General features: G+C 45.0%; 1 protein-coding gene across 1 annotated transcript in view; it reads left to right on the plus strand.

Moving 5' to 3' along the window:
- Positions 1–6120: 6120 nt before the first annotated feature.
- RCBTB2 (RCC1 and BTB domain containing protein 2) overlaps positions 6121–24641 on the plus strand; it is a 38973-nt gene continuing 20452 nt past the window's right edge. Inside the window, exons 1-7 of the mRNA XM_060231683.1 lie at positions 6121–6257; positions 10582–10732; positions 12925–13091; positions 16037–16195; positions 16605–16712; positions 19772–19914; positions 22775–22965. Of these exons, the coding sequence (XP_060087666.1) occupies positions 6132–6257; positions 10582–10732; positions 12925–13091; positions 16037–16195; positions 16605–16712; positions 19772–19914; positions 22775–22965 (1045 nt within the window). The 5' untranslated portion in view covers positions 6121–6131. The remainder of the gene's footprint in view (positions 6258–10581; positions 10733–12924; positions 13092–16036; positions 16196–16604; positions 16713–19771; positions 19915–22774; positions 22966–24641) is intronic.

Here is a 24641-nt window from a genome sequence, read left to right on the forward strand (position 1 = left end):
GCAAGTTTGGCCACCCCTGGATTAGATCTAATTGTATTGGTTTTCATGGGACGCTTATATAGGTGAAGGCTTTACCAGGGATTTCCCTCACATCAGGGTTGCCAGCCCCCCCCCCCATGGCCACTATGGGGGGCTCACATCTGTTTCAGTCCCTTCCCAGTCATGACCCAGTTCAGCTGAAACATAAGGCAGTTCTTCCTGCATCTTGTATTAGGTAGATTGGTCACTTGAGTCCTCTCTTCGAGGAGTGGATCCACCCTGTAAGAAACCTTTCAGCTTAAGTGGCTTTTCCTACAACAGAACAAAGGTCGAGTCCAGTGGCACCTTTAAGACCAACAAAGTTTTATTCAGGGTAGGAGCTTTCTGAGTGCACGTGTGTGTGCGTGTGCGCACACAAAAGCTTATATCTTGAATAACATTTTGCTGGTCTTAAAAGTGCCACTGGGCTTGACTTTTGTTCTGCTACTTCAGACCAACCTGACTCTGTTCCTACAACAGAAAACCTACTTAAGTTAGGAGAAGACTTCTTAGACTGGAGGAACCTCAGATCTGAGCTGATATGAAAGGTGTGGCGGTGGAAAGTGCCGTCAAGACATTGCTGATTTATGGCAATCCTGTAGCATCCCATAGCATTTTCAAGGCAAGAGGCATTCAGAAGTGGTTTAATCGATGAATAAGCTTTGAAGAAGAGATTGGATTTATACCTTGCCCTTCACTACCCAAAGGAGTCTCAGAGCATCTTACAGTCTCCTTTCCCTACCCACAACAGACACCCTTAGACAGGGCCAGTGCTGGGGTTTTTGGTGTCCTAGGCAAGCTGCCCACTAGCGCCCCCCCCCCCCCGAAATTTTTTTAGAAACAGAATTGTAGGAGAAATGAAGAAACTTGAAACTGTTTACATTTTTAATTTACACTTTTTAATTTTACATTTTAATTTTTTTAAATTGTGAGATTAAACAATAACAATTGTGAGAATTCTACTTGATCCTTTTTGCTGGAGGTGCCAGGGACAAGACCTTGTACACGTGAGAAAGATGCTCTGCCACTGAGCTATGGCTCCCACCCCACGGCTCTGTTAAAGTAGAGTAGGAAGGCTGAGTGGCAGCATACAACTTCAACAGGAGCCAATTTTAAGAAACTGTAATTGGCTTTTCTTCAGCTTTTGCATTTGGTTAATTTATCCCTGCTGGGCTCCAAGGAACACACTGCCCAGGCATTGTCTGCTTTCACGTTTCCTGGGTCTGTAACAGACTCGGGGAATGCAAAACCAGCCGGGCAGTGTCTGCTCTCCATGGAGCCTGCTTTCCATTGGGGAAGGCAAGCTCCAAGGAGCACACACACCGCACTTGGGGATAGGAGGTGCCTGGTGGTGCCCCCTAGGCCAGGTGGTGCCCTAGGTGGTCACCTGCTTGGCCTACTCCCACGCACCGGCCCTGCCCTGAGATGTAGGTGGAGCTGAGAGAGCTCTGACAAACTGCTCTTGAGAGGAACAGCTCTGCAAGAACTTGTGACTAACCCAAGGCCACATCAGCAGGTACGTGTGGCGGAATGGGGAATCAAACCCAGTTCTCCCAGATAAGAGTTTGTGCACTTAACCATTACACCAAACTGGCTTCCTTTGCTGAGGGGCAGGCCCGTAGCTACGAGGGGGCCTGTGGGGGCACAACCCCCTGACTGCTAGGCAGGGCCCCCTAACTTGGGGCCCCTAACCAGCCTCCAGTGCCTCGGCTGCATCCATCTCCGTTCTGCTGTCATCATACACCATTGCTTCTGCTTGCTTAGGGGACGTGATCACACACAGTTGCTTCTGCTTGCTTAGGGGCTGGAAGAATTCTCTGATCCCTCAGCAAGCAGAAACAACGGGGCACTTTCAGCGCCCAGGACTAAAAGTTAAGCTCCATGTTGCTTCTGCTTGCTTAGGGGCTGGAAGAAATCTCTGACCCCTCAGCAAGCAGAAACAACGGGGAACTTTCAGCACCCAGGACTGAAAGTTAAGTTCCGTGTTGCTTCTGCTTGCTTAGGGGCTGGAAGAAATCTCTGACCCCTCAGCAAGCAGAAACAATGGGGCACTTGCAGCACCCAGGACTGAAAGTTAAGCTCTGTGTTGCTTCTGCTTGCTTAGGGGCTGGAAGAAATCTCTGACCCCTCAGCAAGCAGAAACAATGGGGCACTTTCAGCACCCAGGACTGAAAGTTAAACTCCATGTTGGGCTGATGTTGGGCTAGAGGGCGCCTGCAATAAGAGGCCGTTCTGGCCCTCAAGTGGGGCGGCGGGGGTAGGGGACGGATGGCTCCATTGCAGACAGGGCAGGGTAGGGTAGGCTGGTGCACACAAGTGGAGGTCCCGGCTGCAGTCTTGGCGTGGGGATCAGTGGAGAGGTGATGTTCGCCTGCAGGGGTTTTCTGGCCTGGTCTCGCTGGCCACCCGAGTGAGGGTGGGAGCTGCGCTTGGGCAGCCTCGGCTCGCCCTTTGACAGGAAGAAATCCAAATTGGAGGTCTTGTAGCCCCAGAAGTCAGTTGTGACTTGGCGCCTTCCACCCCCTCCCCCCCCCCCTTGTCCTGCTGGGCTTGCCTAGCTGGATCATGCTACAGGTAAGGGCAGGAGATCTTGCGGCACGTATCTAAACCTCTGAGTGGCTCCCCACCAGAGCTACTGGAAGAGGGGTGGAAAGGGATCACCTTGGGGCAGCTGTGGGGAGGGGGGAGGCTGTATGGCAGCGAGCTGGCAGCTTTCCTCCTCAGCGGTGGTAGGAGAGAAGGCCATGGAGGTTGGGGCCACTATGTGGCCCCTGAAAAAAATCAGGGCCTCCCAATTCTTCAAATCCTGGCTATGGGGTTGCTGAGGGGAGTGGTAGGATCAGGGTAGGATCCATGGCAATAAGGGCATAAACACCAGTGGTAGAGCAGGAATGACCAAACTTGCTTAATGTAAGAGCTACATAGAATAATTATCAGATGAATGAGAGGCACAAGACATGAAGACATACTACACACTTCTTTATTAAAACTAGTAATAGCTTATTTTCACAGAAAGGTAAAATACATATGTATAATCTTTACAGTATATAAAGTATATATGGAGCCCTGTGGTGCAGAGTGGTAAAGCTGCAGTACTGCCGTTGGAACCCTCTGCTCATGATCTGAGTTTGATCCCAGCAGAAGCTGGGTTCAGGTAGCTGGCGCCAGGTTGACTAAGCCTTCCATCCTTCCGGGGTCGGTAAAATGAGTCCCCAGCTTGCTGGGGGGGAAGTGTAGATGACTGGGGAAGGCAATGGCAAACCACCCCGTAAAAAGTCTGCCGTAAAAACGTTGTGAAAGCAACGTCACCCCAGAGTCGAAAATGACTGGTGCTTGCATAGGGGGCTATCTTTACCTTTTTATGCTCTTTACAGCAACAATGCTAGAAGAGTTTTTTAAAAAACAGAAGCTGAGAATAATAGTCCCCATAAGACCAAAATAGGGAAAGGCTAGGGAATTTTTGACACCAGTGGGAGAAAGAAAAACACATGTACAATTTAAATCACTGAGCACCATTTGCATCCTTATGCATCTCTCTGTACCTTGACACCAAGGTTAGTAAATACAGCTCCTACAAAAGCTGTGAAACTAAGGGGGAATCCTTTGCCGCCACCTTTAATTCCGTCCCTCCTTCCAGTGGCTCCCTTGGCTCTTGAGCTCTCTTTCCTACTCTAGGTTTCCAGGTGACTTTTGTGGAGAAGAAGAGCTTGCAAGCCTGCTGTCTTCCCCCTCCTTCCCTGCTTCACAGATGGCGGAAGTAGTTGTCTACCTATGGGTCAGTGCTCAGAGGCTGACCGAGGTCCTGATACTAAGCATGCTTGTTTGAGAGTAAGCTTGCATTAAGTTCCTCCTGGACCTCCAGGAGCTGCACAAAATGTGTGAAAGAGCCAGTTTGGCCACCCCTGTGTTAGAATGTAGGCCTCTTTGTGTGTTTGCACCCACCTAACTTTACCTAGTGTTTCTTTAACTTTGGATACCCAGGACATTTTTTTCTAGAATAGCACTGGAGGCATCCTTAGCTTGGAAAGTCACACGTTGATTTTCTCAGATGCAAGAACTATGGTGCTGCAGAACAGCTCAGTTATTGTTTCCTCTTGCTGTCCCACCTTGCTATTTCCCCTGGCCATCAGGATTGAAGAATGGGATGATGTTTTCTGGGCTCTGGGGCTTTTAGGATTCCCTCGTTTCTGTGGCCAGTCTTGGGAAATCCGTTCCCTAGATATGATGTTGCTACCTATATACTGCCAAAGAGAGTGGTGATCAGTGTTGCAGGATTCGAAGTAAACCCTGCTGGGGTTAAAGATTGCTTAATTTTTTTATTGAAATTGAAGCAGGTTTATGTCCTAGGTACCCGTGTGTTCATGTCCAATACAAGCTTCTGTTTTATTCACAACCCTGTCCAATATAGCCTTATTTGACTATAGTGATTTCTTGATTTTTTTAAATTCTCAGAGATGGACAGTGTTTGTATAGCAGCGTAGAACTATAAAATTCTAAGAAGCTGCAAACATAATACCTCTTGTATGATGTACCAGCTGTGGAATGGAGATTTTCTTATAATCTATCAGGCCTTTGTTGATTTAATTAGTACCTGCATTTTTCTTTCAAGAGATCTTCAAAATGTAAGACTATGATGTGGAATATAAGATTATGGCGTGGAGTTTCATAACATAGAGATGCATAATGATGCTAATGGTGCTCAGTGATTTAAATTGTACATGTGTTTTTCTCCCACTGATACAAAAAAATAATTCCCTCACCCTTCCCTATTTTGGTCTTATGGGTACTGTTATTCCCAGCTTTTTAAAAAAAGTCTCCTTCGAACATGGTCATGTTGTAAAATGCATACATATATATTTTATCTTTATCCACAAAGAGTGGAATTCAAAACTGTGTTGGAGAAGCTGAGGGAAGATAGCAATTATTTAATGCTTTATTTGTTAAAGTGCGGCATTTCTTGAATTAAATCTGTGTTTGGTGTTCATATCCTCTCTTGCCTTTTCTTTGTTGACAGAACATGGCAGCCTGCTTTCTGACAGGAGTGGATCAGAGAGGAAATGGAACAGCATTTCAGCAGTTTCACTGGCCAGCACTTCATTTCTGGATGCAGTTCAGCATGCTGATAAGGCGACACGGGACCTGTATATCTAAGGGAACCATTATTACTTTAATATGAACTCTTGTGATCTTGCATTTTCTGGGGTTATGCATGTGTGCTTCTGGGGATGGGCAGAATAGAGGAGTGTTGCAATTGGCATGGAAGCCCAAGATATTTGGGCCCTGAAAACAACTGTTGATAGTAGGATGAGGAAAGAGTACTTCAACAAGTCCTTGATTGCAGATCTGAGTGTGTGTCCATTCAGATGTTACAGTGTTCTTTGTGGAACACACTGGAAAGATATTTGCTAAATATAGCAGTATCCTTTGGAGGGGTTTAAAAAGCTCGAGGAAACAGTCAGTTTCACTGTTGTAATAGATACAGTTTTTTCCATATTGAGAAAGTACCTTATATTGCACAAATTTATACTCTTGCTGCTCTGTTATTTCTGTAGGCCGCTGAAACAGCATAGATTTGGGGGACTCCTGAAGAAGCTAAACTGGAAGCTCTTGGAAGTTAAAGGTAAGGCAGTTCTTTGCTGTGCTGTGTAGTTCTGCGGTGTTTTGAGGGGCAGAAATGGGATGCTTTTCTCTGTGTGCCCTGGCATAAACAGAAGCTAGTGTGGGGAAAATTTCTCTTTGGGAATCTGCAATGGAAGGGGGAAGTTAGTAAAAAATTCTCCTCTTTGTTTAGCAGAAGTCTACTGCTGGATCAAGCCCAACGTAATGGAGGTCAGGGAGTAATTCCTGTAGGTTTCCACATGGCAAGGATGTAGTATATTTAGTGTCAAGGTGGTAGATTTTGTCCCATTATTTATTTTTTCTGTCATTTAGTTGGCTTTTCCCCTGAGGATTTATTTCCTTTCCCAGTTCAGTTTGATCCATACCCCTTTTAGATATTTAATGAAATGGACAAAATAGCTGATTCCAATAGATTGCAGTTTTTAATTTTGCCCTTTGCTTATTTTTCTGATTGTCTTTAAACAGATTATACAATATTATTTTTCAAAAAGAAGATGTTGGATGTTGGGAAATGGCCAGTATTTGCTCTCCACTCTCAGGAGGAGCTAAAATTAATTCACCAGGCCTGTGTATTTGGTAGCGCTGGCAATGAAGTGCTGTACGTCACTGAAAATGATGAGGTACCTTTCAAAGGGTCTGACTGGTAAAAGATTTTATGTCTGTTGCTATCAAAGTTGTGGATGTGCTGTAGATGATGATGATGAAGATTTCACACAAAGTCAGAATTGGATCTCCTGAAAATATCGGTTTGTAGACTTTTCAAAGACTTTTCTTGTCCTGAACACTTAAAAGGCAGGCCAAGTTTCTAGTCCCTATAGCTCAAAATGCAGACCTTAAAGCCTGGTGAGCCTCCAGGACAAAGAGAGGCTTGATCCATATTTACAGGGCATGGGATTGCAGCACTCTGAACTGGTGGGTGTAAAGTGCTGTCAGGTTGCAACCAACGTGGCAAATCCATAGGGTTTTCAGGGCAAGAGACAAGTAGAATTAGGTTGTCATTGCCTGCCTCTTTGTAGTATCCCTGTAGTTTTTGGTGGTCTCTCACCCAAATACTAATTGGAACTATAAATATAACGTAAATAAATAAATAAAAATAACGTACTGATCCTACTTTGCTTCTGAGAGTGATATATCAGACAGATAACCTTTATTGGCATGTCCAGGGCCGGCCTGACACCCTGGGGCACCCTAGGCAGACTTGTTGCCTGCCCCCCCCAAAGTGCCCCCCACGGCTCCCCCCTGCAGCTCCGCACCCCCCCCCCCCGAGTGGTGTCCCATCCCGCACCCCCCCTCCCCCAGCGCTCTGCTGGCCTGGCCACTCGTTCGCTGGCTCCCTTCCCCCTGGGGCTTGCTGGCTAAAAGTAAGCTTAGCCGGCGAGCAGCCCGCACCTGCGCGTTTTGTTAAGTGACACACCATGAGGTGGGTGGGGCAGAGAGAGCTCTCCCAGAAGCTGTTCTTTCAAGGGCAACTCCTGCGAGAGCTATGGCTGACCCAATTCCATTCCAGCAGGTGCAAGTGGAGGAGTGGGGAATCAAGCCCGGTTCTCCCAGATAAGAGAGCTATGGCTGACCCAAGGCCATTCCAGCAGGTGCAAGTGGAGGAGTGGGGAATCCAACCTGGTTCTCCCAGATAAGAGCCCACACACTTAACCACTACACCAAACCACTACAAAACAGTACCAAAAATTGGACAGAATACATTAAATAATGACTTCCCTGAATTGCAAACTGGAGAAAGGCAACATTAGCAGTTAGTGAAGAAGTCAGACTAGCCTGGACCATCCCATGGCTTTTTTTTTGCTGTCAGCTCACAGCTGAATTATGGCAACCCTGTAGGGTTTTCAAGGCAAAAGATGTTTGGAGGTGGTTTGCCATTGCCTGCCTCCGTGTGGTAACCCTGGTATTTTTAGGAGGTCTCTCATCTAAATACTAGCCAGGGCTGACCCTGCTTAGCTTCCAGAATCTGACGTGAGCAGGCTAGCCTGGATTATCCAGGTCAGGGAATCCCAGGACTGACAGACTTCAAAATGAAAGATACAGTGTGATGTAAAAATAATATTACATACACACACAAACAGTCTTCATTATTAAAACATTGGGTGTTCAGTGGCTGGTAAAACTATTCTTGTGCCTGTCAGTAAACAGCATTTTTCTATATGTTATTGGTACTGTTCTTGTACAATTCAATAAGAAAGGGTTTGGAGGCCTTGAAAGTTCTGTTTTCTATACAGTCTAAGATACTCCATGTACCATTTTCCTGGAAATATTTTGGATATATTTTCATTAAATTTCTTTCTGCATTCACTTAGCTTTTAATTATAATCCTTCATTTTTCATGTGTGTTCAGAAAATTTAAAGTTTGCAAGGATTGAAACAAGCTTATCTATTCCTTCACACGTAAAGTTGTTTCTGGATTTGGTCTGATCGTTTCCGAACAGAGACCAGTGTTGGTCCCCCCACCCCATTCTGCAAAATAAGGAGGAAGATGATGTAGTAAAGAGGATCTGAGAATTGTAGATGTCTACATTTTACAGGAGTTGCAATTAGCCAATACTCTGCATTACCTTATATAAGTTATTTATTAATGTTTTGAAATGTAAAAGAAAGTGAATAAAACCTCACTCTACAAACCATTTCCTCAGTCCTCACAATAAATTTGTCTCAACATGGGCTCCTGTTTTGGATTTTATGTCCAGCCATTATTATCTTCCTTCAAATTGGGTATATCGCTCTTGGTTATATTTTTAACCTCTATTTTATTTATTTATTTATTTTTCTATTTGCTTTTCTCCCTATCCTTTCCTCGGCCTTGGTTTAGGATCTCCCACTACAGAGTACATGGTCTCCCCTCCCCCTTTTTTTCTTTTAGATCCATTGTTATATTTATGGTACCTTAGTTAGGTCAATGGAATTATTTTCTTTTCCTTTCTGTAGGCGCCTACATTAATTTTAATGCCAATATTCTTTTCTTGCCTGCTTAAGAGGATCATTTGTGTATGTTTGTTCAAATTTTTTTTATATACTGGCTTTCCTCTGCTAGTTTTACTGCACTCTTTTTTTCTTGTAATTGTTATGCTACTTTAAGATCCAAATAAAGTCTGTTTTTAATTTTTTTGGAAAAGAAAACAAATTATACTTTTAGTTTTGCAGGGAGGCATAGGGGGAAATTATTCCTCTGCCCCTCAAGTTTTCCTACTGTTTTCCCATCTTTACTGAACACAGAAGGGAAACTGCCCCTACCTCTGGAGAGTTTGGCAAAGTTGAGTCCTGGGTAGGGATCTTGGGCAGTGCTTCACCCAGTGCTGTTTGGGATTGGTCAGTGTGCGCATTAGGAAGCTCCAGGTTGGGCAGCCACAGGGCTTTTTTTTCCAGCAGAGCTCCTTTGCATATTAGGCCACCCCCCCCGATGTAGCCAATTCTCCAAGAGCTTACAGGTCTCTTCGTACAGGGCCTACTGGAAGCTCCTGGGAGATTGGCTACATCAGAGGGTGTGGCCTAATATGCAAAGGAGTTCCTGCTGTAAAAAAAAGCCCTGGGCAGCCATAGCAGAAACACAATGCACAGCCTTCACCAGAGGGACTCAGTGGCTTCCCAGGCAGCCAATCGACATGCAGGAGCAAGTTCCAGAATATACATTCAGGTGGGTAGCTGCCTTGATCTGAAGCAGTAGAACAAAGTTGAGTCCTGGGGCACCTTTAAGACCAACAGAGTTTAATTCAGGGTATAAGTTTTTTGTGCACATGAAAGCTTATCCACAGAATTAAGCTTTGTTGGTGTTAAAAGTGCCACTGCACTCAAACGAAGTTCCAGAATGTATTGCTGTCCACTTGATTAGGAGGCTGCCGTGCCTGCACACGGGATATTCATTTGTTGCTTAAATGGGGTGCTTTTTGTCTCTACCAGTGCTGCCTTTGAGCAGAGGTTGTACAACAGAACCTGTGATCTTGAGTGGCAGCCGACAGGCCTGCCAAGGATGGGAGATACTGTTTGTCAGCATCCTCATCCAAGATTATCTCCTGTGAAGGAGAGTGGAACAGTAGACTTTCCTGTGAATGCTCTTTTTTGGGGGATCTTGGTGTTTCCTTTCCGGTCCATCTTGATTGGGTCTGCTGGTTTTCTGCAGGGGTCGTTATCTGAAACTCAGTGTGTGCATGTTTTTTGGGGGGGGGTGGGGGTGGTATACGTGGAAATCTCATTTTATATTCTTTCTAGTGTTTGTTCATAGTTCTGTTGTCGGTAGTTTGTTGTTTGAAAGCTTATTTTGGCTTTGGGTTGCTAAGTCCAATTCAAGAAATAGCTGGGGACTTTGGGGATAGAGCCAGGAGAAGTTGGGGGTGGAGTCAGGAGACATTGGGGTGGAGCCAGGAGCAAGGGTGTGTCAGGCATAACTGAACTCCAAAGGGAGTTCTGGTCATCATATTTAAAGGGACCACACACGTTTTTAAATGCCTTCCCTCCATTGGGAATAATGAAGGCTAGGGGCACCTTCTTTTTGGGCTCATAGAATTGGACCCCTCGGTCCAATCTTTTTGAAACTTGGGGAGTATTTTGGGGAGAGGCACTGGATGCTATACTGAAAATTTGGTGCCTCTACCTCAAAACACAGCCCCCCAGAGCCCCAGATATCCACGGATCAATTCTCCATTATTTCCTATGGGAATGTCTCCATAGGGAACAATAGAGTTCCCAGCAGACATTTCCCTCCCCTCCCCTCGCTTTCTGATGACCCTAAATCAGGGGGAGGGCCTCCAAACCAGGGGATCCCCTGCCCCCACCTGGGGATCGGCAACCCTATTTTGGCCTGATTGGGTGCAGTATCTTTCTTCCGGGTGGGATTTCCTGGTTCAGATTGAAAGAGGATCCACTTCTGTAAGTCCTGCCTCAAATCAGGCTGGCAGGGAACCAAATGTGTTTTTCTGCACTAACCATATCACTTTGCAACAGGTTTTCGCCCTTGGCACAAACTGTAGCGGCTGTTTGGGAATAGGAGATACGCAAAGCACCATCCAACCACGACGAATAGATGTGTTATGCGGCAAGAAGATAGCTTGCCTGAGCTGTGGGACTGGCCCTCATGTCGTGGCAGCTACTACTGGTATGTTCTGTGCTTTGAAACTGAGTACTGTGTGTGAATTGAACCCTTTGACAGGGATATTGGATAGCCATTCTACTGTGGCAAGGCAGTGCCGTATAGTGGTTAAAGTTAAACAGTTATGCTGGGCTGTCCTGGGTTCATTCAGTTACGAAACCCTTCGCATGACCTTAGACCTGGTCTCTCCCTCTCTTTCTCTGCCTCAGAAGGCTGTTGTGATGATAAAGTGGAAGAAGGGAATGTATGTCATCCCAAGTTTCTAGGATAAAGTGTGGGATAAAATAATATTTGATTTGTACCCATGAGAGGAATGCTGCTCACGTCAGTTTACAAGGTCTCATGAATTGTGATGGAGAGGCAATATAAAACCCACAATTAAAAATTAAGATTTTTTTTAAAAAATTCACAATCTCATAAAGAATAAAAACCAGAGTAAAATTTGCCTTCGATGGTGGCTGACGGAGGTCTTCTGAGCGGTGCCGTGGAAAATTGAGCCACTGGCAACCATGCTAGGGCTGTCAGCAGAGGAGGCCAAGAATGGAATTTGGATGCCCGCTGCCTCCACTAAAAGCCTGACTCCGTTTTGCAGGCCCTGCAGAATTGCAATAAATTAGAATCTTTCATCCCCTTGATGTGATCCTTTTCTTGGGAGGGAAGCCTCTTTTGCAGATGATGCTGTCAGCTTTGATTTCACAGAACTCCCTGTTAACAGCAAGGCTAGAATTCCTGAAAGCAGAAACATTCAAGGAGCTTAAAAGCATACTTTTATAATTGATGGGCAACCTGCAGCTCTGTTGAATCGATGGTTTGAGGACCTTAGAACACTATCAGTATTTAAACGTGGCATAGTGATGGAAATTGCACATGGACGTTGATATTTGGAAACTGTTTATAGAAATTTGTGTGTAAATCTGCTATCATTTTGTTATATCATTGTTTTTATATATATCTTTTTTCTTTCTTTTTTTTAAAAAAGAAATCTTATTTGGTTGCTGGATTTGGGGCTTTTTCCCCCTTGTTCTTTTCCCACCCCTTTCATTTGAAAGAAAGAAATAATTTTTAAAAAGCATTGATGGGCAAAGCACAGTGTGTTTCATATTCTACATGTGGTATAAAATTTGAGGTAGAATTTTTCACTTCAGTATTTTTCTGTGCTTTGTAGTTTTTTTTAACAATAGAACTTGGAATGGTTACTGTACCCCTCACCCTTTTGTTTTAATTATTATGTTTAGGTTTTGGGTGTGTGTGCACAGGATGGACTGGAAATTTAATGCCTGAAGAGAGGCAGTTTGGTGTAGTGGTTAAGTATGTGGACTCTAAACTGGAAAAACTGGGTTTGATTCCCCACTCCTCCACCTGCACCTGCTGGAATTGCCTTGGGTCAGCCATAGGTATCTCAGGAGTTGTCCTTGAAAGAAGAAGAAGATGATATTGGATTTATATCCCGCCCTCCACTCTGAACAGTCTCAGAGCGGCTCACAATCTCCTTTCCCTTCCTCCACCACAACAGACACCCTGTGAGGTGGGTGGGGCTGGAGAGGGCTCTCACAGCAGCTGCCCTTTCAAGGACAACCTCTGCCAGAGCTATGGCTGACCCAAGGCCATGCCAGCAGGTGCAAGTGGAGGAGTGGGGAAGCAAACCTGGTTCTCCTAGATAAGAGTCCGCACACTTAACCACTACACCAAACTTGCTCGCTTGGCCCCACTCACTTCATAGGGTGTCTGTTGTGGGGCGAGGAAAGGAAGGCGATTGTAAGCCGCTCTGAGACTCCGAGTGAAGGGCAGGATATAAATTTCCTCCCCCTCCTTGTTGTTCTTTTTATTGTTTTTGTTCTGTAGAGGTTATTACTTTGCTTATATTCTGTTTTTTTTTCCTGTAGAGTACTCAGGATAGTTTATAAATTTATGACATCAAATATACAAAGTAAAAACCACTATTAGAATCTTCAGAGACAAATAATGTCGGTTGAAGCAGAAGCTAATGCGTAATCCTCCTTGAGTCTAAGTGAGAAAGGCAGACTACAAATAACGTGATGGGCACAAGCAGCCCGCAATTAGAGGAGAAAGTACAGAGCTGCGGCCATTATTTACCTTTTCTGTCCTTTAAGAAAAAAAAGAAAAGATGCATTGTTTATAATACGATTAACTTTTATCAAATGCTTTTGAAAGCAGTCTTTCCCTCCCTTTTATTATAGATGGGGAACTGTACACGTGGGGTCATAACGCTTACAGTCAGCTGGGAAATGGAACCACCAATCACAGTTTGCTTCCTTGCCAAGTCTCCACCAACTTGGCAAACAAAAAAGTGATCGAAGTTGCCTGTGGCTCTCATCATTCTATGGTTTTAACGTCAGATGGAGAGGTAAGAACAGCTGTTTCTAGGTGGAACAGGTTGCTTTTGAGTCCTCTGCAGTATACTGCCCTGACCTAGATGGCCCAGGCTAGCCCAGTCTTGTCAGATCTCAGAAGCTAAGTAGATTAGAACTTAAGACGGGAGACCACCAAGGATATCCAGGGTTGCTGTGCAGAGGCAAGCAATGACAAAACATCCAGTGTTTCTTTCTTTTAAAACCCTAAGGGGTCACCATATGTCAGCTGCGACTCAATAGCACTTCCCACCACCACACTATACAAAGAAAATGGGGAAGGAATTCAGCCCTCGATAAAAATGTTGAAGCTTTAGTTCCAGTGACCACGCGATCTGATGAAGCTCATTATTTGGGTGTTTTGAGGACTAGACACTGACTTTTGAAAAACGTACAAGTTTCCTTTTTCTGATCTTTGTGTGAAAACCCTTTTGGAACATGTGCACATGAATGCCTTCTTTTGTGTCTTGGTTTTAAGGCACGGGTGGCCAAATTGCAGCTCGGGAGCCACATGCAGCTGTTCCACACATATTGTGTGGCTCTCAAAGCCCCCAGTGCCCCATTAGTTGGCTTGGAGAAGGCATTTCTCTCTTTAAATCTCTTCTCCAAGCCAGGCCAGACAGCAGCTTGGAAAATGCATTTAAAGTTGAAGTTGCTTTCTTTACATCTCTCCCCCCCTCCCTCCCCATTTTCCTTCCTCTCTCCGTTCCCTCCCTTCTGACATCTGAGGGTCATGACTTGTAGCTCTCAAACATCTGTCGTTTATTCTGTGTGGCTCATATGTTAAGCAGATTTGGCCACCCCTGATTTAAGGCTTTGTGGGCTTTTGAATTCACCAAGAGTTCTTCATTGAAAATTGGACATCTGGAAAGAGATTGTGAATTTTTTCTCCATAGATTTCTTTTGATCTCTCTTCTAAGAGTTCCCGCCTCCACATACCTGAATTAAAAATGTGGAAAGTGATTTGGCTCACTCTGCTGTTAGGAGAGGGAAGAAGAGAACTGCTGATTCTTCTGGGTGTCAAAGAGGGTCATTAGAAGTTGGGGAACGTGATGTGGAATTGCAAGTTTATTCCTTCCTGATTACCAGGGCTTTTTTTGTAGCAGGAACTCCTTTGCATATTAGGCCATACACTCCTGATGTAGCCAATCCTCCTGGAGCTTACAGTAGGCCCTGTACTAAGAGTTGTGTAAGCTCCAGGAGGATTGGCTACATCAGGGGCGTGTGGCCTAATATGCAAAGGAGTTCCTGCTACAAAAAAAGCCCCGCTGATTACTGTCTAGTTGCTCCCAAAAGCCTTTAAGCCTAGAAATGGAAAAAAAAACCCTAAAAGGATAACTGCCTGGAAAAGAACAAAATAGGAGTCAATTGCACCTTTAAGACAACTTAGTTTTATTCAGAACATAAGCTTTTGTGTGCATGCACACTTCTTCAGACAAGGAATGAGGTACAGTAAGCAGACTCACATATAGCTGGTGGGGTTTGGAATGCCAAGTGGTACAAAGTTTAAAAACCAATAGCAGAATAGTAAAATAAATAAATTCAGAAAACCTTTGATCTGGGTTGCATTAGCATGGGAAACCAACCCAGATCAAAGGTTTTCTGAATTTGTTTATTTTACTATTCTGCTATTGGTTTTTAACTTTGTACCACTTGGCATTCCAAACCCCACCAGCTATATGTGGCTCTGCTTACTGTACCTCATTCCTCGTCTAAAGAAGTGTGCATGCACACGGAAGCTTAAGTTCTGAATAAAACTAAGTTGGTCTTAAAGGTGCAATTGACTCCTATTTTGTTCTACTACTTCAGACCTATTTGGATCTATCTGCCTGGAAAAGAGATATCTAAAACAGAACAGAGTTTGAGTCCAGTGGCGCCTTTAAGACTAACAAAGTTTAACTCTGGGTATAAGCTTTTGTGTGCATGCATTGAAAGCTTATACCCAGAATTAAACTTCACATGCACACAAACACTCTAGAATTAAACTTAAAGGTACCACTGGACTCAAACTTTGTTCTGTTGTTTCAGACTGGTACAGCAACCCATTTGAAGATGTCTAAAATGTTAGTTCTTTCTTGACTGGCTTGACTCTGGGGACAGGGAGCTTGGCCTCTGATCTTTACTGCAGGGACTCTAACTGGGAACCAGACCCTCCTGTGCCTGCCTGCATGAGTCCAGATTGAGAGGCTGTGTGTGTGAGTGAGAGGTGGCTACCTACATTAGAAAGGCACTGCTTGGTTTTATTTGGGATGTAATTGGGCTAGAACCTGTTTAATAGAAATGAAGTTGTTATCCCAGAATGTACAGGCGAAATCTGTTTTGTTGCAGGCCTTGACATACTAGAGCAGGAGTCCCCAACCCCCGGGCCGTGGACTGGTACCGGTCTGTGGCCTGTTAGCAACCGGGCCGTGAGTTGTATAATTATTTCATTATATATTACAATGTAGTAAATAATAATAATAATAAGACGTTGAATTTATATCCTGCCTTCCACTCCGAATTTCAGAGAGTGGTTCACAATCTCCTTTACCTTCCTCCCCAATAACAGACACCCTGTGAGGTGGGTGGGGCTGAGAGAGCTCTCCCAGAAGCTGCCCTTTCAAGGACAACTCTGCAAGAGCTATGGCTGACCCAAGGCCATTCCAGCAGCTGCAAGTGAAGGAGTGGGGAATCAAATCTGGTTCTCCCATATAAGAGTCCGCAAACTTCACCACACCAAACTAATAGAAATAAAGTGCACAATTGTATCATTCCAAAACCATCACCCCCCTCCCCCGGTCCCTGGAAAAATTGTCTTCCACAAAACTGGTCCTAGTGCCAAAAAGGTTGGGGACCACTGTACTAGAGTTTTCCAAACAATAGTAATAAGCGGACTGTCGTGTCAAATATGGGGTTACATCAGCCTAATACACTTTTGTCAATCACTGGTTCCTCTTTGCAGGTCTACGCATGGGGCTATAACAACGCCGGGCAAGTTGGATCTGGCTCAACAGCCAACCAGCCAATTCCGCGAAGAGTTACCAGCTGTTTACAAAATAAGATTGCAGTTAACATTGCTTGCGGCCAGATGTGCTCAGTGGCTTTGGTAGAAAATGGTGAGGTAAGAGTATCTGTTAGCATCACCACCACAGTTACTGTATCCACCACACAGTGGTGGTCTAATTACCGGAGGACTTTTTGAAAAGAAAAACTTGGCATTGCACAGTCACAGTGCAATCACAATTTGCCCGCGTGCTGTGTGTTTCTGAAACACGCTGTGCATTGCGCATGGGAGCTTCATCGCTTCATTGTGTTGCATGATGTTTTGAAGTCTATGTGGAGCAGAGGAAAAAACCCTCAGAACTTAGGAATTTGGCAGTGCTAATGTGTTAGATTCCCCTTTGGGGAAGCTTGAATGTCTCTGTCTCTCTGCCCCCCCTCCTTCTCTCTCTCCCTCCCTCTCTCTCCCTCTCTCGTGGTTTTTCCTACTCCTATGTACAAATCAGAATCTCCATATTTTTTTTTTTAAGGTCTACGTCTGGGGTTACAATGGTAACGGTCAGCTTGGACTTGGCAACAATGGCAACCAGCCCACACCCTGCAGAATAGCAGCTCTGCAAGGCATTCGTGTGCAGAGGGTATGTCCTGCCTTCACGCCCATGACTTCATCGTGGTCTAAAAACTAAAAAGAGACTGTATCTGTAATAACGTGGCAAGAGATTGTTCTTGTTTTTATGGGGGGCCTGAAACAGTAGTCAGAGTCATGCTGCCAAGGGTCACAATACATTTAAAGACTGCTCCGTATTTATTTATTTACAAAATTTTGTATCCCACCTTTCTGCGTTTACAAGGGCCACTGAGATGGCCAACAATTAAAAACAGTTTTGATAAAGTCACAGTTGCATCATGACCTTCGCTGTGTTCTGTATAAGTCACCTTTCTCTTTTTCTCCTTCCCTCATCCTTTGTTTATTTGTTTAACATCTTACTTGGGAAAAAGTTCCATGAAAGCCAAAAGCTCCTTTTCAGTTGTAAATCCAGATAAATTGCTGTATCTATTTGAAAATCCACTTGATCTGGCCAAATAGCTGATAAGAGCCATTGACACATGTCCAGATTAATGGCAGGTTTTTTAAAATTGGGTCGGGCATGGCAAATATGCCTTCTTTCAGTTTTTTTTTTTTTGTCTCTGCGTGTTGCAACTGTGAACTTAATCTACCCATTCTCATTGGTTTCTTGAACACACGCATATGCAGATTATACGTATTAATGTACTGAGTCACAGATAATGCTGAAAAAAGAAACAGTTTGCTGGAAAAATTAGAAGTGAGGAAACAGAAAACCATGCAGAAATAAAGATTCGCAGATTGAGTTTGCAGAAGAAAGGAGCAAAAGTGAAATTGAGGTTTCCAGGTTGAACCAGCAGGGGGCAGACTTTTAATAGAATCTCTTCTTTGAGCTAGACACTGTTCACTGTGTATGTGCCTGTTTGTGTGTTTTGGTCATCAACAACATTCTTTGAATATCACCTGTTATTGCTTTTAATTGCCTAAAAAAAGTTTTAACATTCTTAGGACATACCTTTGTTACTTCTGTTACAATCTTTTTTAAGGATGATGGGAGTAAGCCCTCCCCAACCTTGGACACCTTTGCCATTTCCTTGGATGTGACTAATCTGGCATGCTGTCATGGCAGCGCTGTATATTTGAGAATACCCAAATAAAACCCCTAAGGTTTGCAGAAAAAAATCTGAAGAGATTATGATGATGACGTTAAAACCGTCCAATGATAGAAGCAGTGCAGCTTTAGAAGTGGCTTTAAAAAAGAGATGCCTTAAACGGTTGCTGTGGGCGACCACCACAAATATTGCCAGCCTTCCAGGCTTGGTTTCTGTCAGCAAAAAGCTGGGGGAGGGGACAGAGCCTTTTCCAGAGCTGTTTTGGCCTTTGAGGGGAGATCCCTGGGGTCAGGCCTACTTGCTTCCTCCAGACCAGGCTGTTATTTTATTTATTTATTTATTAGATTTATATCCCGCCCTCCCTGCTGGAGCAGGCTCAGGGCGGCTTACAGACCAATAGGCCACAGTTACATAAAACCAGTAAAACAAATACAAACTCCCTTGTGGTGACATCATGCTTATTACAGTGCTATCCTATCGTTATTACCATCGTATAAGGTAGGCTTACAACTGGTTATTGGTATGCTGTGCCCTGTCCACCGGTGGTGCGTTTTAATTATCGTTTTTACTGTGAATTTTAAACTGGTGTTTTAACTTTGATATGTAGGTTTTTATTGTTGTTTTTATATGTTGTGATCTGCCTTGAACCCGTTTACAGAAAAAGGCGGAATATAAGCCTATTAAATAAATAAATAAAATAAACATTAAAACAATACAGGTGCCATATCGATACGATATTAATATATTAATGTGTTTAATGGTGGTGGAGTACAGCAGACCTGTTTCCTGTCTTCATCGCTGGTGCATCTGGATGTTCCAGATAAACATAGGATCCAGGTCCGTGCTTCAAGGTGTTTGCTGTTCAACAGCAGTCCCCCCCCCCCCCCCCAAGTGAGAGTTTCAGACGAGGATTTGGAATCCCTGTTCTGCCATGGAAACTTACTGGGTCAGTCCAAGCCCACCTGAGCCCTTCCCGAAGCAGGGGGAGGTGGCACCCAGCCCACCAGAGTTTGGCATGAGGCAAGGAAAATGATGCCCGGTTCAGCCTGACCAAGCTGGCCAGGAGGGTGGGGCAAGGAGCTGTTTTCTCTCCCAGTTCACTCCTGCTCCCAGGTTTGTCCTGAGGGAGAATATGGGGGAGAAGAGAATGATGTAAGCTGCTTTGGGTTCCCCATTAGGGAAAAGGGTGGGGTATAAAATAAATAATACAGCTGAAGATTGGGGGTAGAGAAAAGGTAGGCTGATGGGTGGGTGGGATGGAAGCAGACCCGTAGCCAGGATTTTAAAAGTTGGGGGGGGGGAGCATGTAAAAAAAAGTCAGGGGACAGTTAGCAGATCCCCTCCCCTGGCCACTGCGACTCAGGGTGCCCGACTCAGTAGTGGCTGCCACTGGGTACCCCTCCCATGCAATTTAAACTGTGGGGGAGAGAGGGGTGGCCCCCCAGCCTCTCAGCTTTCACCCCCACGGTGGTGGGGAGGGGGATGGGAAGATCAGGGGCACCCGACATGAAGTCAGGGGGCAGGGCCTCCCAGCTCCCCCCCCCCTCTGTAGCTCCAGACCTGGGCAGAGATGAGAGGAAGCAGGAAGGGGTGTGAGGGGGCCAGGAGGAGGCAAAGAGAAAAGAATATGCAGAAGGGGACACAGGAGAAAAAGATACTCCTCACAGGTCCTTGTGGGTTCCTTACGGCACAGCCAGGTCCTGCTTGCTGACCGGCACCACACAACTGGGCCATAGTTTTCCTTAATCTGCCAGTGGTAGAGAAGGAAGGGAAGCTGAAGACCACTGTTTGTATGTATGAGGGAGAGATAAAGGTCAGTCTTCTGGGGAGTGGGAAGGAGAGGGGGTGGCAGGAAACGGGGAGCATTAAGCGAAAGGAAAGGGGAAACTGTGGGGAAAGTGAAATGTCCCCCACGAGGCCTTTCCGGTTCCTGGTTCCTACTTGTATTTTAGATCTCCAGGTGTAAAAATTGAAATGTAAAAACACAAGTTACTTTAGGAATTGATGCTCTTTCTTGTAGGTCGCCTGTGGCTTTGCGCATACGCTGGTGCTGACAGAGGAAGGTCACCTGTATGCCTGGGGGGCCAATTCCTATGGTCAGCTGGGCACCGGCAACAGAAGTAACCAGTCTTACCCAGCACCAGTCTCCGTGGATAAGGACAGGTAAGACGTCAGTCAGAGTCACTCACGGACATTATTGTAGCGATTGTATTTCCCCCCTGATTTTTGTCTGTTAAGTTGGGATCTATTTAATCTGAATCTAGAGCATGCAGTTCCATCATAATTTTTTTTGAAAGGCAGGAGAGTGTGACTCAGCATTGGAACTGGGTATACTTTCCCCTGTCATAAGAACATAAGAGAAGCCATGTTGGATCAGGCCAGTGGCCCATCCAGTCCAACACTCTGTGTTACACAGTGGCCAAAAAACCCAGGTGCCATCAGGAGGTCCATCTGAGATGTTGCTTTTGTTGTTCTAAGTTAATGAAAAATTCCAAACAAATCATGTGGATATTGTCATGTTACTGATACCTACTTAATCCAGAGCTGCATGTTACTAATGAATTTGAGTTTTCAAATGTGTGGCTGCCTTTTCTCCTCTGTGCTTCAACACTGGGGTGAAATCTGTGGTGGTGGGCATATTGAAGGTGAAAACAGCAGGCAGGGAAATGATTAAGTGCTCTGCCACATCCCAGTGCTTTACATTGCATCAATATGGCCTCATCTGTGGACACTTCAGCCCAGAGGTCAGAGCCATGAAGACACATATTTCTACAAAGCTGAGAAAAGCCCCAGATTTGCAGAAAAATCTGAAATCTAAACAAAATATGTATTGGGAAGGTTAAAATCCCCTAAAGTAAGAGAAGAGGTGCCTTTGTCAAGGGGAGAATTCTAGCCAGAATTAGTTCTCCAGACAGAAAAATAAAGAGGCCCTTTAAAATAAAACTTGTTAAAGATAAAAAGCGGCAATTAGCAGGCATGAATGGGAAAGTAATTGGTAATTATTTTAATTATTAGCATCTTGCTAATTAGCTGTTATTACTGATTAATTACTAATTAACAGTTATTAAGCATGGATGGAAAAACAAAAGTCTTTTTCAGACAGTATTTTTCAGGCTTTCTGCCTGAAGGCATAATACATAGACTTCTTCTTTGCTGGCATAAGCCAGTCCATTTCTTCTTGTAATCACAGTTCCAAAACAACCCTCCATATTTAATGTAAGCCGTCTCACTAGAGGGCAAAGGCTGGTGTCACCAGTGTGAACGCCCTGACCTCCGTATAGACACAGGTAGCTGGCTTCCAGGAAGATGAGCCATGTAGACCCAAGGTCATGGCCTAGTTGAGCTGACTAAATGTGTTAGAAGGCACAAATTTCTCTCAGCTATGAGGCCTGGAAAAAAACGACTAAGAAAACATGGCCATCACTTTGTGAACTTGAGGCTCATCTTTTGCCTTTGAATGTTGTTCACAAAAATTAGCAGGTGGCATCTTCCTGATAGGGCAATATCCTGTTGTGTGGATTACAGGTGAGCAGTTGATGTCTTTGCTAGATGGCGCTGTGATTTTACTTATAGCTCCTTTGTGGGCTTTCTGGGCTAGGAAAATTTTCTGATTCAAACTTAGCTAAATAATTTAAATACTTAAATAATGCTAGCAAAAGAGGGCAGATACGTCATGTACAAGCCCATGCTACACATCACACATTTAAACCATCCAGCATGATTGATTTGTGGCACAGCAGCTGCGAGACCTACAGATAAATAGGCTATATTTACATATCTGGGGTGGGAACTTTTCCAGAAAAAAATATAAATTGCCCTACACTTGCGCTTGTTTCAGATTGTTTGGCAGCAGCTTCTATGTACTTTGGTTTTTATTTTTAACCGCACTGTTCATTAAATATATATTTTACTCAGGAGCAACCGCTGTTTTAAACAGTTTAAGTTTTGCATGCATTCTACTTAGTGGAATTATCAAAATACTTACCAAAAATGTATACAATTGCATGGGGAAAGCCATGAAGTTCTGGAGCTTATTAGATTTCAGACAAAATAACAAGCTTTGCTGTATTGAATGTCCCCCTCCACACATATCCACACCCACCCAAACACAGTTATGGAAATGCCCTTTCACTGGGGTGGGGGGGTGGGGAATAGGCAATAGGATCTTCCTTGGTATTGTGATGAGATTTAGTATTCTATGCAGTTCAGCCTTGCTGCTTTATTTCCTCATCTGTCTTTAGGCTTTGTTCTGTTAAAAACAAAAAGAATGGAAAGCTTTGGCAACCGTATGAAATGGAGCACGGGGGTGGGGGTGGGGGGGGAGCCGCATGCAGACCTTGAAAAGGGACTCTGTTGCCCTTGGGCATTAGGGATGCCAGTTTCCAGGTGGGGTGTGGGGATCTCCTAGAACAGCAGTGGCCAGACTTGCTTAACATAACAGCCACATAAAATAAATGTCAGATGTTTGAGAGCCGCAAGACATGAACATCAGATGTTTGAGAGCTGCAAGATGGATGGAAGGAAGGAAGAAAGAGGAAGGAGGGGGAGGAAAGGGGAGGTGGAAAGAAAACAGCTTTAACTTTAAATGCATCCTCCGAGTCACCAGTTGGTTTGGTTTAGAGGAGTGATTTAAAAGAGAAAATTGTCTTCTCCAAGCTGGCCAACAGGGCAATTGGGGCTTTGAGAGCCACATAATGTGTGTGGGAGAGCCGCATGTTGTTCCAGAGCCACAATTTGGCCACCCCTGTCCTGGAATGAGAGCTCTTCTCCAGACAATAGAGATCAGTTCCCCTGGAGAAAAAATAGTGTTTTGGAGGGTGGACTGTATGGCATTGTACCCCACTAAGATCCCCGCCTTCCCACCCCCAAATCCTTAGGAGTTTCCCAAAATGGATCTGGCAACCCTACCCCCACCCCTCCCCATCCCCTGCTATTAGCTGGGGAACCTCGCAACCTGTTTGGCTCTGGGCTTTGCCTCTGCATGCTGTTCTTACACCAGTGTCTTGTTTGCTTTTGAACGCAGACTCGTTGAGATCGCTGCATGTCACTCGGTTCACACTTCCGCTGCTAAAACTCAGGGTGGCCAAGTGTACATGTGGGGTCTGTGCCGCGGCCAGTCCGTCACTCTTCCGCACCTCACCCACTTCACTTGCACTGATGATGTCTTTGCTTGTTTCGCGACTCCTGCGGTGACGTGGCGCCTCCTCTCCGTAGGTGAGCTTCGAACCGGCCTCCTTGGGTTTGTGTTCCTGTGTCATAATTAGTGACCGAAGGCACAGAAAAGGTTTTTTCAAACTAGTTTGGGTCTCAATTTGTTGGAGGACGTGAGTGGCGGTCCCGTAGCTGTGTCTCCTCTTCTGTCTTTTGTTTCAGAGGTCAAATGCTTATTATTGGTTTTATCCCCCTTGCTGTTGGGTTGCGCAAATGCCAAACTGGAACTAAGGAAGCGCCTGCCTTCCTGCACTGTTGGAAGCTCTTCTTTGCTTGGCGCACATAGACTCACAATACTTGTACACTGGATCCCCATCTCTTGAACATCTTTAAATCACAACTTACCTGGAGAATGTTCCTAATGAAAGCCTGGCTCAGCTGCGTGCCCATCACAGGAGTTTTCCCTTGGCAGAGACGCAGAAACACCTAGTGGCCGCTTTGTATCTTGGCAGCATTTTCAACGAAAGCTATACTTTATGTGCTCTTTTCACCAGTAGAGTAACTTGAGAAGAGCAGCTCCGGTCTATTGTCATCATGTCCCTGCTTCACGCATGGATCTGTTGGCAAGGAAGGTTACGGTCTGCAAAGGCAAGCGGAGGGCTAATATTCTTCCTGAGTACCAACCGGCTTGTTATTCATTTGGGAATAAAATTAGAAGATGAAGAAGATATTGGATTTATATCCTGCCCTCCACTCCGAAGAGTCTCAGAGCGGCTCACAATCTCCTTTACCTTCCTCCCCCACAACAGACACCCTGTGAGGTAGATGAAGATATTGGATTTATATCCCGCCCTCCACTCCAAAGAGTCTCAGAGCGGCTCACAATCTCCTTTACCTTCCTCCCCCACAACAGACACCCTGTGAGGTAGATGAAGATATTGGAATTATATTCCGCCCTCCACTCCAAAGAGTCTCAGAGCGGCTCACAATCTCCTTTACCTTCCTCCCCCACAACAGACACCCTGTGAGGTAGATGAAGATATTGGATTTATATCCCGCCCTCCACTCTGAAGAGTCTCAGAGCGGCTCACAATCTCCTTTACCTTCCTCCCCCACAACAGACACCCTGTGAGGTAGATGAAGATATTGGATTTATATCCTGCCCTCCACTTGGAATCTCAGAGTGGCTCACAATCTCCTTTCCCTTCCTCCCCCACAACAGACACCCTGTGAGGTGGGTGGGGCTTAGAGGGCTCTCACAGCAGCTGCCCTTTCAAGGACAACCTCTGCCAGAGCTATGGCTGACCCAAGGCCATTCCAGCAGCTGCAAGTGGAGGAGTGGGGAATCAAACCCGGTTCTCCCAGATAAGAATCTGCACACTTAACCACTACACCAAACTTAGTTGAGAACCAAGGTGTTCCTTCCGAAATTAGAAACGGTAAAGATGCTGCTAAAAGATGTAACGCGAGTGGTGGAGAGCTGCAGTGGCTGCTGCGTACCCTTTTTCTTCTTGCATGATAAGATAGGAGCCCAATTAGGCCAAGATGGTGGCGGAAAGTGCTATCAAGTCACAGGTGACTTCTGCTGACCCTCTAGGATTTCCAAGGTGAGAGATGTTCCAAGGTGGCCTGCCATTGCCTGCCTCTGCATAGTGACCCTGGATTTCTTTTGTGGTCTGCCATCCAAGTACGAACCAGGGTCATAAATGAAATATATAAAAATAAAATAATACCCACCG

Source organism: Heteronotia binoei, chromosome 1 (genome assembly GCF_032191835.1).
Source record: "Heteronotia binoei isolate CCM8104 ecotype False Entrance Well chromosome 1, APGP_CSIRO_Hbin_v1, whole genome shotgun sequence".
NCBI classification, from domain to species: domain Eukaryota; kingdom Metazoa; phylum Chordata; class Lepidosauria; order Squamata; family Gekkonidae; genus Heteronotia; species Heteronotia binoei.